The following is an 18,707-nucleotide window of genomic DNA, read 5'->3' as shown; positions in this document are numbered from 1 at the left end:
TAAACATGGAACTTACTGCATAAAGGCATTCTCCCTCAGAACCATGTCTCTTTTTTTCTTTAAAGATTGATTTACTTATGCAAATAAGAACCTGGGTACAGGGCCTCCCCGGTGGCGCAGCGGTTGAGCACTGGTTTGCGAAGCTGCCCGCGCCTTCTGCAACGCTGTTTCGATCCCCAGCCACCGGGCGAGGGTCCCACATGGCGCACAGACCTCTCCTGCCGCCTGCTGCTCCCCTCAGCAGTGTACTTTGTTAGTCTGCCTGCTCTGCTCTGCTGTGCTCTCTGCTCTGGCTCTGGTGAATTCTCTCACTCTCCCACGCTTCTGACTGTACCCAGTGCTTGTATAAATAAATAAAATTTAAAAAAAATCTAAAAAAAAGTAAAAGAAAGAAAGAACCCAGGTACAGGCCAGAGGGGCGGGGGTTGAGAGCATTCACCAGAGACAGAGTAGGGAGCAGAGCAAGCAGACTGAGTGAAATAAACTGCTTAGGGGAGCAGCGGGCAAGTCAGGATCCCCTGGCTGGGGATCAAACTACCACTGTGATGCCTGCAGATGGCTTCACAGGCTGTGTACAATCCCTTGCACCACCAGGGAGGCCCTCTTCTTTTTTTTAAGATTTAATTTATTTACACATACAAGAGCTGGTGTATGCGCCAGAGGTATGTGGGCCAAGGGGCTGAGAGGACTCTCCAGAGACAGGGTGGGGGGCTGAATGGGTGGATCTTCTGAAATCCACTGCTGAGGGGAGTAGCAGGTGAGACAGGAGAGGTCTGCTGCACCCTGTGGGTAGCTCCCTGGCTGGGTGTGCAACTCATGCTCAGTGGCTGCCATAGCTTCATAGTGCTGAGACTGAGCTCTTTGTGCCACCATGAGGCCCCTTTTAACTCTCTTTACCTCTTGTCCAATTTAGAGCTCTGCTAGAGGCCCCATAGTAACTGTGTATTTTGATTTCAGGAACCCTTGACTTTCAGAGATGTGGCCATAGAATTCTCGGAGGAGGAGCAGGACTGCCTGGACCCGGCACAGTGGAAATTGTACTGGGACGTGATGTTCGAGACCTACAGGAACCTGGCGTCCTTGGGTGAGGAGAATATCCCTCCAGATTTCCTCATCTGCCCTCACCGTTTCCTGTTATGTGTGTGGGCGTGCTCCTGGGATGTCCAGATTTGTAGGCTACATTTACATCCCTGCTTTTAAGAAAAACAGTGTGGGTTTGTTGGAAAGAAAGTCTCATGCTGTTCGATCATGACTTAAACTTCTGTTCTCTTAGGGTGATCTGCAGCCTGCTCTCTCTCAGTGCTCATTCAAGAAATTCAGTGCCTTAAGGGTATTGCTTCCACCTAAGACCCAAGCTTCCACACTTTCTAGAACTCAGAGGTCTAGAAATGGTTCTCAGGATATGAAAATTTAAATGATTTTTATTAGGGGCCTCCCTGGTGGCACAACCGTTTGAGTGCCACTCTGTGGAGCTGTTCACAGCCTCTGCAGCACTGGTTTGGTTCCCAGCTGGCCAGGGAGATTCCCACATGGCGCTGCAGACCCCTCCTGTCTCACCTGCTGCTGCCCTCAGCAGTGTGTTTCGCCAGTTGTGTGCTCTGCTCCCTAGTATGTCTCTGGTGAATCCTCTCACCCTCCCGCGCATCTGGCCTGTACCCTGGTTCTTGCATAAAAAGAAATCTTTAAAAGTAAATAAATAAAATTGGGCCTCCCCGGTGGCGCAGTGGTTGAGCGCTGGGTTGCAAAGCTGCCCACAGCCTCTACAGCGCTGGTTCGATCCCCAGCTGCTCCCCGGCCACAGAGGAGGGTCCCATATGGCGCACAGACCTCTCCTGCCGCCCGCTGCTCCCCTCAGCAGTGTACTTTGGTCCTTCTGCCTCCTCTGCTCCCCGCTCTGGCTCTGGTGAATTCTCTCACCCTCCCGCGTTTCTGACTATACCCAGTGCTTGTATAAATAAATAAAAATAAATCTTTAAAAAAAAAAGTAAATAAAATAAATGAATGGATGATTTGTAGTAAAGGTGCTGTCAGAAAAAGTATTTTCGGTGATCCTTCTCTAGAACTTTCTATATAGTCCTCTCTATTGAGTACAAGACTGCATTGGGAATTTGAGAATCTTTAGGCCATCTCATATCACCTGTCCTAATAAACAGGTCTTGCTGTGTCTAAGCCCGAACTGGTTGTCTTGTTGGAGCAAAGGATGGAGCCCTGGGATGTGAAGAGAAGTGCAGATCCCGTCCTCCTCCCAGGTAGGTGGAATGAATCAGGCAGAGGCCGCAGCTGGGAGGTGCAGTGGTCAACAGGCCAGCATCCTAAATGTCTGGGAAGCTCTGTTTCAGGGGTTGCAGACATGCTCCTCTTTTGTCTTGGAGTCTTAGTCTTGCTCTCCCTGGGGGCGTCTCCTCTCTGACACTTGAGTCCTCTGCCTTTCCTTCTCACTAACTTGAACTGAGGTGTTGTCCATTTTGTTGCTCTTTCAAGATCCAGACTTAATCTTTTAATAAGAAGCTCCTACTTTTGGGGCATGAGGTTACATTTGTGTATTTCTTATTAATTTTTTTTATATTTAAAGAACAGATTTAGTAGGAAAAGGGACAGAAGAATAAAGGACACTTGCATAGACACAAGCAGGCAGAATGAACTGCCCCAAAGACACAGCTTTGCTGAGAGAGGCCTGCATGTTTGCAGGTGGGCGGCCTTGAGGAGAGTGGCCTCTGCTGAGGGAGTTCAGTAAGAATCCCCAGCAGGTACGGGTCACGTAGGCAGGAGGCTGCTGCCCAGCAGAGGGAAAGAGTTGGTGAAAAGAAGCACCTGCACAGTCATGGGTGGGCAGACAGAATGCTGCTTTCTTAACAATTTTTTTTTTAATAGAGGCATGTTTATTTATTTATTTGTTTGTTTTTTGTTTTGTTTATACAAGCACTGGGTACAGTCAGAAGCACGGGAGGGTGAGAGAATTCACCAGAGCCAGAGCAGGGAGCACAGCAGGCAGAAGGACCGAAGCACACTGCTGAGGGGAGCAGCGGGTGGCAGGAGAGGTCTGCACGCCACGTGGGACCCTCCTCTGGTGGCCGGGGAGCAGCCGGGGATCAAACCAGCACCGCAGAGGCCTCCGCCAGCTTCACAACCCAGCGCTCAACTGCTGCGCCACTGAGGAGGTCCCTTCTTAACAATTTTTAAGTGTCCTCCTGTTTTCTTTCTTTTTTTTGGTAAACTTTTTAAAAAAAATTTTTTTAAACTTTTTTTTTTTTTTTTAAGATTGATTTATTTATACAAGCACTGGGCTACAGGCCAGAGGTGCGATAGGGTGAGAGAATTCACCAGTCAGAGCAGGGAGCAGAACAGGCAGAAGGACCAAAGCGCGCAGCTGAGGGGAGCAGCGGGCAAGTCATGAGAGGTCTGCTGCGCCATGTGAGAATCTCCCTGGACGGCCAGGAATTGAACCCGTGCTGCAGAGGCTGCGGACAGCTTCACATTGCTGCACTCAGTGCTCTGCCCTCAACCCACTGTGCCACCGGGGATGCCCTGAGTGTCCTCCTTTCTGTTAATATGGAGTTTAAATGGTTCTTTTTCTGATTCCTTGAGGTGTGAAGTTATGAGATCCCTCTTATTGCTAGTATAATTTTTTTTAATATTTTATATAATTCTTACATCATTATTCATTTTTGCACAATGTATGCATTTTCATTTTAGTTATATTCCCCATACAATTGCACCCCCCCCGCTTATTTTGACCCTAATCCTCCCCCCCCCTCCGCAGTGCGTCTCTGGATGATAGTTACTTGTTGATTTTGATTTTCACTTTGTATTAAATAGTATTTTTCCTGGTCCCTTATTTAGGTTTTCTAAATTCCTGCTATGAGAGAGACCATCTGGTATTTTTCTTTTTCTTTCTGACTTACTTCGCTGAGCATGATCCCTTCTTGCTCCATCCATGTTGCTGCAAACTGCATGTGTTTACCTTTTTGAATGCTGAGTAATATTCCACAGTATATATGTACCACATCTTCTTGATCCAGTCATCTATTTTTGGGCATTTGGGTTGTTTCCATAGCTTAGCTATTGTAAATAGTGCTGCTATAAACATAGGGGTGCAGGTGCCCTTTGGAATTAATGTTTCTGTGTCCTTTGGGTAAATACCTAAGAATGGAATTGCTGGATCATATGGAAGCTCTATGTTTAGTAGATCCAGAAATCTCCACACAGCTCTCCATCGTGGTTGGACCAGTTTGCACTCCCACCAGCAGTGCAGGAGAGTTCCTCTTTCTCCATATCCTCGCCAACATTTGTTGTTGCTAGTTTTTTTAAATATGTGCCATTCTCACTGGTGTGAGATGGTATCTCATGGTAGTTTTGATTTGCATTTCCCTGATTACAAGTGATGTTGAACATTTTTTCATATGCCTGTTGGCCATTTGCATTTCCTCTTTGGAGAAGTTTCTTTGAACATTTTTTCATATGCCTGTTGGCCATTTGCATTTCCTCTTTGGAGAAGTTTCTTTTTAGCTCTTCTGCCCATTTTTTGACTGGATTATTTTCTTAGTTTTTGTTGAGTCTCATCAGCTCTTTGTAGATTTTTATGATCAGCCCTTTATCATTAGTGTTAAGTGCAAAATTTTTCTCCTAGTCAGTGGGCTTTCTCTTTGTTTCTGTTATTGTCTCTTGCTGTGCAGAAGCTCTTTAATTTGATGTAGTCCCAGCTTTTTATCTTTGCCTTCACTATCACTGCTTTGGCCGATGCTTCTGTAAAGATGTCTTTGAGGTACACATCATGTAATGTTTTGCCTGTATTTCTTTCTATATATTTTACAGTTTCAGGTGTTATGTCTAGGTCTTTAATCCATTTTGAGTTGGTTTTTGTGCATGGTGTTAGGTAGTAGTCAAGCTTCATTCTTTTGCATGTAGCAACCCAGTTTTCCCAGCACCATTTATTGAACAAACTTTCTTTGCTCCAAACTTTGTTTGCTCCTTTGTCAAAGATTAGTTGACCATAAATCTGTGGGTTTGTTTCTGGATTTTCTGTTCGGTTCCATTGGTCCATGTGTCTATTCTTGTTCCAGTACCATGCAGTTTTAATGATTAAGACTTTGTAGTATAGTTTGAAGTCTGGGAGTGTGATGCCTCCATTCCCTTCTTTTTTTTTTTTTTTCAGGAGAGCTTTGGCTATTCGGGGTTTTTGGTGATTCCATATGAATTTCATCAATAACTGTTCTATTTTTTTTTAATTAAATCTTTTTTTAAAGATTTATTTATTTATTTATACAAGCACTGGGTACAGTCAGAAGCGCAGGAGGGTGAGAGAATTCACCAGAGCCAGAGCAGGGAGCAGAGCAGGCAGAAAGACCGAAGTACACTGCTAAGGGGAGCAGCGGGCGGCAGAAGAGGTCTGCGCACCATGCGGGACCCTCCTCCAGTGGCCAGGGAGCAACTGGGGATCGAACCGGCACTGTAGAGGCTGCGGGCAGCTTCACAAACCAGTGCTTAACCACTGCGCCACCAGGGAGGCCCAATAACTGTTCTATTTCTTTGAAGAATGTCATTGAAATTTTTATTGGAATAGCATTGAATCTGTAAATTGCTTTTGGTAGGATGGCCATTTTGATAATGTTAATTCTTCCAATCCATGAGCAGGGGATGTCTTTCCATTTCTTGTGTTTTCTTCCATTTCTTTTAACAGTGTTTTGTAGTTTGTTTTTTTTTTTTTTTTTTTTTTTTTTGTATAGGTCCTTTACCTCTTTTGTTAGGCTTATTCCCAAGTATTTGATTTTTTTTGTTTTGATAATAAAAGGGGTGCTTTTTTTTATTTCTTCAGATTTATCGTTTGTGTATAGTAAGGCTACTGATTTTTGCATGTTGGTTTTGTATACTGCCACTTTACTAAACTGATTGATTAGTTTAATTAGTTTTTCTGTGGTGTTTTTGGGGTTCTGTATGTATATATATATATCATCTGCGAATAGTGATATTTAACTTCTTCCTTCCCTATTTGAATTCCTTATATGTCTTTCTCTTGTTTTACTGCTCTGGCTAGGACTTCCAGGATTATATTGAAAAGCAGTGGTGAGAGTGGACATCCTTGTCTTGTTCCAGATCTTAATGGAAATGCTTTCAGCTTTTGCCATTGAGAATGATACTGACTATGGGCTTGTCACATATGGCCTTTATGATGTTGAGGTATGTTCCTTGTATCCAAGGGCCTTTATCATAAATGGGTGTTGTACTTTGTCGAAAGCTTTCTTGGCATCTATTGATAATATCATGTGGTTTTTATATTTCTTTTTGTTGATTTGTTGGATAACATTTTTTTGTTGTTGTTGTTGGATAACATTGATTGATTTTCAGATGTTGAACCATCCTTGTGTCCCTGGAATAAATCCAAATTGGTTGTGGTGAATTATCGTGTGGATACATTGTTGGATTCTGATAGCTAAAATTTTATTGAGGATTTTTGCATCTGTGTTCATTAGAGAGATTGGCCTGTAGTTTTCTTTTTTGTGTTGTCCTTGTTTGGTTTTGGTATTAGTGTAATGTTGGCTTCATAGAGCATGTTTGGTATTATCCCTTCCTTCTCAATTTTTTTAAAGATTTATTTATTTGTTTGTTTGTTTGTTTATTTATTTATTTATACAAGCACTGGGTACAGTCAGAAGCGCGGGAGGGTGAGAGAATTCACCAGAGCCAGAGCGGGGAGCAGAGCAGGCAGAAGGACTGAAGTACACTGCTGAGGGGAGCAGCGGGCGGCAGGAGAAGTCTACGCGCCATGAGGGACCCTCCTCTAGTGGCCAGGGAGCAGCCAGGGATCGAACCAGTGCTGCAGAGGCTGCGGGCAGCTTCGCAACCCAGCGCTCAACCGCTGCGCCATCGGGGAGGCCCTCCTTCTCAATTTTTTGAAAGAGTTTGTGAAGGATAGGCACCAATTCGTTTTCAGCATTTGGTAGAATTCATTTGTAAATCCATCAGGTCCTGTGCTTTTGTTTTTGGAAAGGTTTTTGATTACCATTTCAATTTCACTGCTTGTAATTAGTCTGTTTAGGTGTTCTATTTCTTCTTTATCTAGCTTTGGGTGATTGTAGAGTTGTAGGAATTTTTCAGTCTCTTCTAGATTGTTGAACTTTTTCGCATATAACTGTTGATAGTAGTTTCCGATTACTCTTTTGATTTCTGCTGTGTCTTTTGTGATTTCTCCTTTCTCATTTGTGATCCTATTTGTTTGTGCTTTCTCCCATTTTTCCTTTGTGAGCCTGGCTAGGGGTTTGTCTATTTTATTTATTTTTTCGAAGAACCAGCTTTTGGTTTCATTGATCCTTTGGATTTTTTTTCGATTTGGTTTCATTTATTTCTGCTTTGATTTTTATTATTTCTTTTCTTCTACTGGTTTTGGGTTTTTGTGGTTGGTTCTTTTTCTAGTTCTTTGTGCTTTGAGATTAGGTTGTTTCTTTGAGTTCTTTCTTGTTTCTTGATGTTAACCTCTATTGCTATGTATTTTGCTCTTATTACTGCTTTTGCTGCATCCCATACATTTAGGAAATTGGTGCCCTCCTTGTCATTTGATTCAAAGTATTTTTTAATTTCTTCTTTGATATCCTCATTAGTCCATTGGTCTTCCAGTAGTGTGGGTTTCAATCTCCATGAGGTAGGAGAGTTCCTTGCCTTCTTTTTATGATTTATTTCTAGTTTGATGCCTTCGTGGTCAGAGAAGATGGTTGGTATGATTTCAGTCTTGGTGGACCTGTTGATGTTTGTCTTGTGTCCCAGTATGTGATCGATCCTGGAGAATGATCTGTGTGTGCTTGAGAAAAATGTGTACTCAAATTTTTTGGGGTTTAGTGTTCTATAGATGCCTGTTAAGCCCATGAGCTCTAGATCCTTATTTAGAGCTTTAGTGTCCTTACTTATTTTTTGTCTCATTGATCTATTTATTGTTGACAGTGGTGTGTTGAAATCCTACTACATATGTGTTTTCTCTGATGTCTTTTCAGAGATAATAGTTGTCTGATATATTTTGGTGCTCCTTAATTTGGTGAGTATATGTTAAATGAGTGTTATTTCTTCTTGAAGTGTTGTCCCCTTGATCATAATGTAGTGACCATTGGGGTCTCTTTTTACCTTTTGGAGTTTGAAATCTGTTTTATCTGATACAAGTACAACTGTTTCTGCCTTCTTTTTTGGTCCATTTGCTTGTAGGATTGTTTTCCTTCCTTTTACTTTGAGTCTGTTTTTATCTTTTGTAGTTAAATGTGTTTCCTGGAGACAGTAAAAGATTGGGTTTGTTTCTTAATCTGGCCTGTGACTCTGTGTCTTTTTATTGAAGAGTTTAGTACATTTACATTTAGTGTTAATATTGATATGTTAGCGCCTGTATTTGCCATTGTGTTTGTCTTTCCTCTGCGTTTGTTTATTCTTTTAATAACTTTTTTTTGGCCTTGTTTCGCTGTTATTCATCCCTCTGTTGGTTCTGGCTTTAGGACTCCTTGTAGTTTTTTTTTGGAGTAGGGGCTTAGTCGTAATGAAATTCCAGAGTTTCTGTTTGTCTGGGAAGGTCCTTATTCTTTCTTCCTAGAGGAAGGAAAGCTTTGCAGGATAGAGTATTCTTGGTTGGCATCTGTTTTCTTGGAGTCTATTGACTATGTCCCTCCACTCTCTCCTTGCCTGTAGTGTTTCTTTGGAGAAGTCTGATGTCAGCCTGATTGTTTTTTCTTTGTGTGTTATTTCTTTCTTCCCTCTTGTCAGCTTCATTATTTTTAACTTGTCTTGGATTCTTGGGAGCTTTACTATTATGTGTCTTGCTGTATTTTTCCTTTCATCATGGAAGGTTGGTGTTCTTCTTGCTTCTTGTATGTCTATTTTCAGCTCCTTCTTCATGTTTGGGAAGATCTCTTCAATTATTTCCTTGAATATTTTCTCTGTTCCTAGGTCTCTCTCCTCTCCTTCTGGGATGCCTATAACTCATATTTCCTTTCCTCATTGAGTCAGATAGTTCCTGAAGTCGTTTTTTTTTTTTTTTTAACCTTTTTTTTTTTAAGATTTCTTTATATAAGCACTGGGTACAGTCAGAAGTGTGGGAGGGTGAGAGAATTCACCAGAGCCAGAGCTGGGTGCAGTGCAGGTATAACACCGAAGTACACTGCTGAGGGCAGCAGCGGGCGGCAGGCTGCGCTTCATGTGGGACCCTTCTGCAGTGGTCGGGGAGTAGCTGGGATCAAACTGGCGCTGCAGAGGCTGCAGGCAGCTTCGCAGCCCAGCGCTCAACCGCTGCGCCACGGGGGAGGCCTGTTCCAGAAGTCTTTCTTCAGTCTTTTTTATTCGTACTTCTCTTTCATTTTCTGTTTTGGTTGTTTTTATTTCCTTGTCTTTGAGAGTGCTTATTCGTTCTTCCATTTCCTCTATTCTGTTATCACTGCTTTTCCCAGTGTTCTTTAGCTCTTCTGTTAATCCTTTAATCTCCTGCATTTCCTTAATTTCCCTCTTTAGGGACTCAATTTCATTCTTCCGAGTGTTGTTTTCCTTAATGACTTTCGTCAGTTTTTTCATCTTTGCAATTTTGAATTCTCTTTTGGGAAGGTTCAGAAGTTCTTCCAAGTCACTGTTGTTGCAATCTCGTGGGTGGTTTTCTTTTTGTGGTGTGTCTTTTTCCTGAGGAGTTGCTAGGTTGCATGTAGTTTTTCTTCTCCCTGCTGCCTGTTTTCTAATTAGCACTGTGTGTTGGGACACTGTGTCGCTGGTATTGGCTGGCATCTTTTTGGTGTGCTCTTTCTGGGATTTCCGAAACTGGCAGTCCAATTGAGTCAAATACCGTTATGCCAGAAGTCCAGTGAGGCAGTGGTGCTTTGAGTGTGTTAATGGTCGCTGTCACAGAATATCTCCTCCTTCTGCATTTGTTTAATTCCAAAGGTGTGTCCTGAAGTCCCACAGACTTCCCAGGAGGTGCGGTGGCTGGATTGCCCTCTGGGCTCCAAATCGCTGAATCCCCCTCTGGGCTCCAACTCCCTGCCAGGCAGGACCAGGCTTGTGGGGGCCTTCAGCTCACTTCTGGCTGCGCAGGGAGCTTCTCCCAGTTTCAAGCAGTCTTTATTGAAGGATGGTCCCTATTCTAAAATGGCGAGTTGGTGACGTACTTTCCTGCCCACGCACATTCTGCCCTAGCTGTGGATGCCCGCTCCCCCTCTGGGCTCGGACTGCTGGCCAGAAGGGGCCCTGCATGGGGGTTCTTCCCAGCTCACCTCTGGCTGCGTAGGGTGTTTTCTCCCAGTTTCAAACAGTCTTTATTGAAGGGAGGTCCCTGTTCTAAAATGGCGAGTCGGAGACGCACTTTCCTGCTCCCACGCGTTCTGTCCTGGCTGTGGATGCCCGCTCCCCCTCTGGGCTTGGACTCTAGTGTAATCGTTTATGCTTTAATTTACACCTTACTATTTTCTGAATCCCACATGTTTTGGTGGGACTTTGCTTCATCTCAGTGTTTTCACAGTATTTCTTAGTTTTTTGGAATCAAGGAAACATTGTTTTACCTTGCTGTATGTGATTTAGGGAGTAGAATCTCATCTCCTCAGATGTCTGTCACCACCACACGCACCACCAGTGCATTGTGGGCTTCTCCATAGATCTTTGAACCCTTCCCACTTTCATATTCACACCCATTCTCCCCCACTCTTTAGTGCCCTCAATTCTGCTGTCCTGTTTCTAAAGTTGATTTTCTTTGTTTTTCAATAGATTTTTTTAAAAGATTTATTTATTTCCTTATACAAGAGCCAGGGTACAGGCAAGATGCTTGGGAGGGTGAGAGAATTCACCAGAGACAGAGCGGGAAGCAGAACAGGCAGACTGACGAAATACACTGCTGAGGGGAGCAGCGGGTGCGACAGGGAGGTCTGCCTCACCAAGTGGGTATCTCCCTGGCCGGCCAGGATTGAACCGGCACTGCAGAGGCTGCAGGCAGCTTCATAGTGCTGCGCTCAACTCCTTCGCCACCAGGGGAGGCCCTGATTTTGGTTTATATTGTCAGTTTCTTGGCTTTCTTTCTCCAGATTCCAAATAGGAGTGAATTCATCCAGTAAGTCTTTCTCCTTCTGATTCATTTCACTGAGCATCATCCTCCCCCAACATTCCATCCTTCTTGTTGCAAATGGTCAGATGTATCCTTTGTAATGGCTCAGTAGTATTCCATATTGTCTATATACCACATCTTCCTTTTAGAATTATTTTTCACCCCTGTTGGCTAAGTCAAGTCCCTGCATTTATATCATTGTTTTCCTTCCAGTCACAATTGGGGCTTGAACCTCTCCTTGATTTCATGTTTTCCTCTTCTGCATTCAGTTTTGTCTTTGTGTGCTACACACATTCAGGGTCTCATGTCATGTTAGTGCATATGTTATATTACAGTGCTTCCCAATACATGTAGTTTTCTGTTAACGTTCTTGGGGCATTCTTTTCATTCTGTGATGCGGTAGACTCAGATCAATATTATTCTGATATTAGTGTGATCAACACGACTCCATTTTCATGATCAGTTTTCAGAGAATCTAGTTCCATACTTAACATTCCACATAGTGCACTGAAGTCTATGTTGAGTGTCATAGATGGGATTTAATTGGTCTTATTTTTATTTCTTTCAGACACATATGCCATTGTAATGTGGACCTTTTATTTATTTACACACAAATTATTACTGAAAGGGAGGCCTTAACTTTACTAAAGAATGAGTCCTGTATTCTCAGCCATTTTCTACATCCTTCCCTCACTGTTGTATTTCTGTGTATATTTTAAAATTTTTTTTAGAGATTTATTTATGCATACAAGAGCTGGGGTACAGGCCAGAGGCCCCTGTAAAGATTTATTTATGCAAGATTTATTTATTTATTTATACAAGAACTGGGGCACAGGCTAGAAATGTGGGGGGTGAGAGCATTCACCAGAGACAGAGTGGGGAACAGAACAGGCAGATCGACTGAAGTACACTGCAGAGGGGAGCAGTGTGTGAGACAGTAGAAGTCTGCTGTGCCATGTGTGTTGCTCCCTGGTGGACCAGGGATCGAACTCCTGCTACAGAGGCTTTGTGTTGCTTCACAGCGCAGTGCTTAACCCCTTGCATCACCAGGGAGGCCCTCTGTATATTTTTTGACTTTTTAAAAAATTATTTATTTATACAAGCACTGGGTACAGTCAGAAGTGCGGGAGGGTGAGAAAATTCACCAGAGCCAGAGCTGGGAACAGAACAGGCAGACCGATGAAATACACTGCTGAGGGGATCAGAGGGCGTGGCAGGAGAGGTCTGCGCGCCATGTGGGACCCTCCCCGGCAACCAGGGATTGAAATGGCGCTGCAGAGACTGCAGGCAGCTTCTCAATCCAGCGCTCAACTGCTACGCCACCAGGGGAGGTTTTTTTTTTGACTTTTTGTGACATGCTTTTATTCCTCTCTCCTTTCTTGTTAGTGATTTCCTTCCTATTTCTCACATTTTGATGTTGATTGCAGTATATTCGTTTGTAATATTATTTACTCACCTTGTAAAGCATTGTCATCCAGCCTGTGCACACATCACATCATTCTCTGTTTTCATTTCCTTTTCCATGTATTTTACGATATCTTTTTTGTCATAGTGGGGATTACATAGCATGTTGAGAAGTTATGACAGCCGGGCCTCCCTGGTGGCGCAGGTGGTTGAGCACAGTGCTGTGCAGCTGTCCACAGCCTCTGCAGTGCTGGTTCGATCCCCGCTGCCCTTGGAGCAACCCACATGGCAAGCAGACCTCTCCTGTCTTGCCTGCTGCTCCCCTCTGCAGTGTATTTCATCAGTCCGCTCTGTCTTTGGCCTGTACCCTGGCTCTTGTATAAATAAAAATAAATCTTTAAAAAAGAAAAGTTAGGACAAGTGAAAAACATGTAAATTCAGCTGCATACCAAAACTCAACTGTTGAACATTTCTGCCCCTACTAACATCACAAATTATGTCTCATTATATTTGTATTCTACCACACAGTTCTGTGATTTTTTTTGTTTGTTTCCATATTTTCAAATTCTTAAGCAGAAACACTATTTTTGTTGGTGGGATGTATATCATGCAGTTTTCTGTATTTGGTATGTATTCACCTTCCCCTAAAGACATTACCGATTCATAAGGTGTGTGTTGCTGTCTAGTGCTGATGTTACTTATTCTAACATCAGGCTGGTGAGCTTTATTTGGTATCAATTTTATGTATTAAATATTTAAATTATTTCATCTTGAGTGCTGTGAGTGGGGTAATTCTTCCTTGCTGTCTCCCAGCCCTGTCTTCTCAAGACGACCAGGTCTCCATGCCACAGTCAGGCACAGAAGATTTGTTCCTAAATGTGGGACTGGGAGGAGATGGAATCGACGCTTTCGAGAATTTAGAATTATTGCGAAACCAGACATGTCAAGAGGCATGTGAAGAACACAAGAGCTGTTGCGATGAAGATTGCCAAGAAGGGAGAATTATCCACAATCAAATTCCTCCTGCAAAAGGTGATCCAGCATGTAAACCATATTGGGTAAAACACCATTTTACGTCTGTTGCATGTATAGATAAATATGTTTCTGTTAGCAAAGATCCATGTGACATTTTTAACAAGACACAATTTCAGAGAGGAATATTGGAACATATGGGAAGTCCCCTAATGCATAATGCAAATGATCATTCAAAACATTGTCAATGTGGGATAAATTTAAACTTTCAGTCAAGTCATTCTCAACATCAGAGAATTAGAAAGGAAAATAAAAAATCTACACAGGGTCACATTGAGGAGTCCTCAGAACTTCTCCAGCATCACATAGTTCATGAGAAACCCTACAATTGTAAAGGATATGGCAAAGCTACCAAATGGTGCCCAAGACTTACTGAACATCAGAGAGAGAAACCTTCCAAGTGTGAAGAGCATGGTAAAGCCTTGTATTGGCATCCACAGCTGACTAACCATCTAAGGATTCATGCTGGAGAAAAGCTTTACACGTGTCCAGATGGTGGTAAAGTCTTTCTAGGCTTGTGTCACCTTTCCCAGCATCAGAGAGTTCATACTGGGGAGAAACCTTACAGATGTGAGGAATGTGGCAGAGCCTTTAAACAGCAGTCACATCTTAGTCAACATCACAGAATTCATACTGGGGAAAAGGCTTGCAAATGTAAAGTATGTGGCAAAGCCTTTAACAGTAAGTCAGATCTTGCTCGACATCATAGAATTCATACTGGGGAGAAACCTTACAGATGCGAGGAATGTGGCAAAGCCTTTAACAATAAGTCAGATCTTGCTCGACATCATAGAATTCATACTGGGGAGAAAACTTACAGATGTGAAGAATGTGGCAGAGCCTTTAACCAGCAGTCAAATCTTAGTCAACATCACAGAATTCATACTGGGGAAAAACCTTACAGATGTGAAGAATGTGGCAGAGCTTTTAACCAGCAGTCACATCTTAGTCGACATCACAGAATTCATTCTGGGGAAAAACCTTACAGATGCGAGGAATGTGGCAAAGCCTTTAACAATAAGTCAGATCTTGCTCGACATCATAGAATTCATACTGGGGAGAAAACTTACAGATGTGAAGAATGTGGCAGAGCCTTTAACCAGCAGTCAAATCTTAGTCAACATCACAGAATTCATACTGGGGAAAAACCTTACAGATGTGAAGAATGTGGCAGAGCTTTTAACCAGCAGTCACATCTTAGTCGACATCACAGAATTCATTCTGGGGAAAAACCTTACAGATGCGAGGAATGTGGCAAAGCCTTTAACAATAAGTCAGATCTTGCTCGACATCATAGAATTCATACTGGGGAAAAACCTTACAGATGTGAAGACTGTGGCAAAGCCTTTAACTACCTGTCAGATCTTTGTGGCCATTACAGAATTCATACAGGGGAAAAGGCTTGCAAATGTAAAGTATGTGGTAAAGCCTTTAACAGTAAGTCAGGTCTTGCTCGACATCATAGAATTCATACTGGGGAGAAACCTTACAGATGCGAGGAATGTGGCAAAGCCTTTAACAATAAGTCAGATCTTGCTCGACATCATAGAATTCATACTGGGGAGAAAACTTACAGATGTGAAGAATGTGGCAGAGCCTTTAACCAGCAGTCAAATCTTAGTCAACATCACAGAATTCATACTGGGGAAAAACCTTACAGATGTGAAGAATGTGGCAGAGCTTTTAACCAGCAGTCACATCTTAGTCGACATCACAGAATTCATTCTGGGGAAAAACCTTACAGATGTGAAGACTGTGGCAAAGCCTTTAACTACCTGTCAGATCTTTGTGGCCATTACAGAATTCATAAAGGGGAAAAGGCTTGCAAATGTAAAGTATGTGGTAAAGCCTTTAACAGTAAGTCAGGTCTTGCTCGACATCATAGAATTCATACTGGGGAGAAACCTTACAGATGTGAAGAATGTGGCATAGCCTTTAACCAGCAGTCACATCTTAGTCAACATCACAGAATTCATACTGGGGAGAAACCTTACAAATGTGAAGACTGTGGCAAAGCCTTTAATCGGAAGTTGAGTGTTACTCTACATCAGAGAATTCACATCAGAGAGAAATGTTAAAATTGTGAAGTCAATTTTTTGACTTTAGTCTTTTTTAACCAGAAGTCAAATCATCCTAAATATCAGAGTGTGAACTGAGAGAAACCCATTAATGAAAAGTGATGAATGGTTTGTCCAAATACAAATTCTGAAACCACCAGATTTTCATGCTGGAAACTTGAAAGAAGTGAAATATGAGAAAGTAATTTATTACAAAATTTGGATTCATATTAAGACATTGCAGTACAGTCGGAAGTGAGTAACACTTATCAGACATTCCTTAATGAGAAGATTGTTATGGAGGCTAAACCAACATTAAAACACTAAATATTAGCATAATTGAATAGCTCAAGAGGCCTTCCTGGCAGTGCAGAGGGTTAAGACACAGCACTATGAAGCTATCTGTAGCCACTGCAGCACGAATTCCCCAGCCAGGGAGCTGACCACATGGAACAGCAGACCTGTGCTGACTTTGCTGCTCCCCTCAGCAGTGTATTTCAGTATACCCATCTGTTCTGCTCCCCACTCTGTCTCTGGTGAATTCTCTCACCCCCATGCCTCTGGCCTACACCCCCATCTCTTGTATGCATAAATAAAATCAATGTTAAAAAAAAAATCAAAGTTCAAGATGATTGTTTGAGAACATACATAGTCCTTTTCTGTGTCTTTTTTTTACTAACCGTTCTTGACATTATGAAGAGACCTGATGAATGTAATTCAGCCCTAAAGCATGTCATTGTATGGCTTTCTCCTCATATGTAAGTCAAGTCATGTGTTTGAAAATTGCTGCTTCATACATCTAAGAGACCCTCCTAGTTGATGAATTTGTTCACATCTTAGTTGCTCGGGCAAATTCACAATGGTGTCACGTAACATGTATGAAGAAAAATCTAAATGGATATGCTGTCTGTGGTTGACTCAAAAGATTGATCTGAATCACCCAGAGGAGTTGTGGACTTCATTGTGGGCATGAAAGTCAGACAGAAACATGCTGAAGTTCAAAGCATTTCATCATTTTCTCCTTCAGGGAATACACTGACAGTTTATTAAAACGCTCATGTTTCTTCACGGTAGCAATCAAGATCATGAATATTACTTGATGCTGTTGCCAGAAGAAATCTTCACTGGCACATGATGAAAGTGCCGGTGAGTTTTCATAACAGGGCTAGAATTCTTGTCCATTCACATTAGCTGAGTCAAGCATCTCTGTGTTGAACAGAGTGACTCTGGGTTCCCAGTATCGGACAAGATGCTTCTTAAATGACAAAATCTTGATTTTGACAAAAGAGCACACAGTGGTTTCTGAATGTCTTATTTGGACTATATGTGAGCTTACCGTATATTTTAATAAAGCTGATTTCCTTTTTAATGTGGTCATCCTGATGCGTACTTGATAATAGTTGTTGATCCTTAGTATTAGCCTCTCCCTCCATTTCAAAACTGTAGGTAACAGAGGGGAACAGCAGGCGGGTTGTCTACACAGTGTCATTTATCACTAGCAGGCTCTGTTCTCAGATACCTTATATCTCAAATAGTTTTGATGAATTTTGCAACAACTACACATTCTTTTTGTTCCGTTAGTAACCCTGGACATTGTCATGAGTGTATAGAATATAATGTAGGATTATTTTTAAGAATTTTGCCTGACACTCCATGATATTGGTGCTTTGCCATCCATTTTTGTACGTAAACTATGGGGACTGAAGTGACACTAGACCCCCTTTTAGAGGTTCCTGCTATACTCTCCATGACACCCTTCAGGATCACAAGGAAATATAAATTCTTCACATGACTTCACATGCAGACATTGGCATGCCTCCCTATCTCTGTGGGTAAAATCTCCACAGAGCTGACAATAAACAATACTTAGTTACATTCATTAAGTAATACCTAATATATTTCTCCTTTGAGTTTACCTGGAGTAATACAGTCTTCAGGACCTTTGTAACACTGCAGTTAGGGACCTTTTCATGGCCTACAAACACACACATGGTCACGGTTTGGATGTATTTTGAATCCAACACGTACATTAATTGAGACATTACTCAGGAATGACAGTGATGGAAAGGAAGTGCGTGCTTGTTCATGTGTGCAATGGGAGAGCAGGATGTGCGTAGGGAAGCATGTCCTGATGTTCTGGCGTGGGCAGCAGTTGCCTATTTTTAGAAGAGGTGAATCCTTCTAAAGCGGGACTGTTTGTACGCGATGTCTGGCGGGATGGAGGCGTCCTCCATTCCATTTCGCGAAAATCAGGCGACTGTGAGCAGCTCTCACTAAGACCTTTTAAGAAATTGTATGGGGCCTCCCCGGTGGCGCAGCGGTTGAGCGCTGGGTTGCGAAGCTGCCCGCAGCCTCTGCAGCGCCGGTTCGATCCCCGGCCCCCGGCAGACCTCTCTTGTCTCGCCCGCTGCTCCCCTCAGCAGTGTACTTCGTCAGTGCCTGTTCTGTTCCACGCTCTGGCTCTGGTGAATCCTGTACCCAGTGCTTGTATAAATAAATAAGTAAATAAAGAAATAAAAGAAATTGTATGAAGGGACTTTGGCTCAGCCCTGGCAGCCCAGCAGATTTTGGGGAGCTAGGTGATGCAGGGATGAATGGGGTGTTAGAATACCTTCTGCTGCCCACCTGGCAGGCAAAGACTAAACATGGAAATGCCTTACAAAGAGCTTGAAATAGATGGTTGGCCACGGAGTCGTACCTGCCTGAGGCTGCAGCTCTGAACTAGGAAGGAGTGGAGTGGTGAAGAACCCCATTTGGAATCCGATTCTAGGATTCCACAAGGTCCCTATTTAAGGAAGATTTATTTTTATTTCTGCATGCAAGAACGGGAGTCTAGGCCCAAGGTTGGGGGGGGGGCGTTTTGAGAAGATTCATCAGAGACAGGGTGGGGAGCAGATGTACTGACATCCAGTGCTGAGGGGCGCGGCGGGGAGACAGGAGAGGTCAGCTGCGCCCTGTCGTCAGATCCCTGGACAGCTGGCCGGAGAGGGCAGTCAGACCTCAGTGGCTGGTGAGATGGTGACAGCGCTGAGCCTTAACCCCTTCACCCCCAGGAGACCCTGTTCAGCTCTTTTTCATTGCAGCCCGGACCCAGTTCTCACCCCGCAGTTTTCAGGGGCCCGCCTACCCGTCCATTGTAACTCAACCTCTGCTCATGCCACCTCCAGGCTGCA

At 43.0% G+C, this 18,707-nt stretch overlaps 1 protein-coding gene across 1 annotated transcript in view; it reads right to left on the bottom strand.

Annotated features, from left to right (window-relative positions):
• LOC311176174 (centromere protein C-like) overlaps positions 1 to 17,773 on the bottom strand; it is a gene marked incomplete at both ends in the record, with an annotated part of 53,873 nt that extends 36,100 nt beyond the window's left edge. Inside the window, 1 exon segment of the mRNA XM_084241482.1 lies at positions 17,737 to 17,773. Within this exon segment, the coding sequence (XP_084097608.1) occupies positions 17,737 to 17,773 (37 nt within the window).
• Between the last annotated feature and the right edge of the window lie 934 nt (positions 17,774 to 18,707).

The sequence above is a fragment of the Talpa europaea genome (genome assembly GCF_964194135.1).
Source record: "Talpa europaea genome assembly, chromosome: 8".
Classification (NCBI taxonomy): Eukaryota; Metazoa; Chordata; class Mammalia; order Eulipotyphla; family Talpidae; genus Talpa; species Talpa europaea.
Note: the sequence above shows the minus strand (reverse complement) of the source record. Positions and strands in the feature narration are given on the sequence as shown.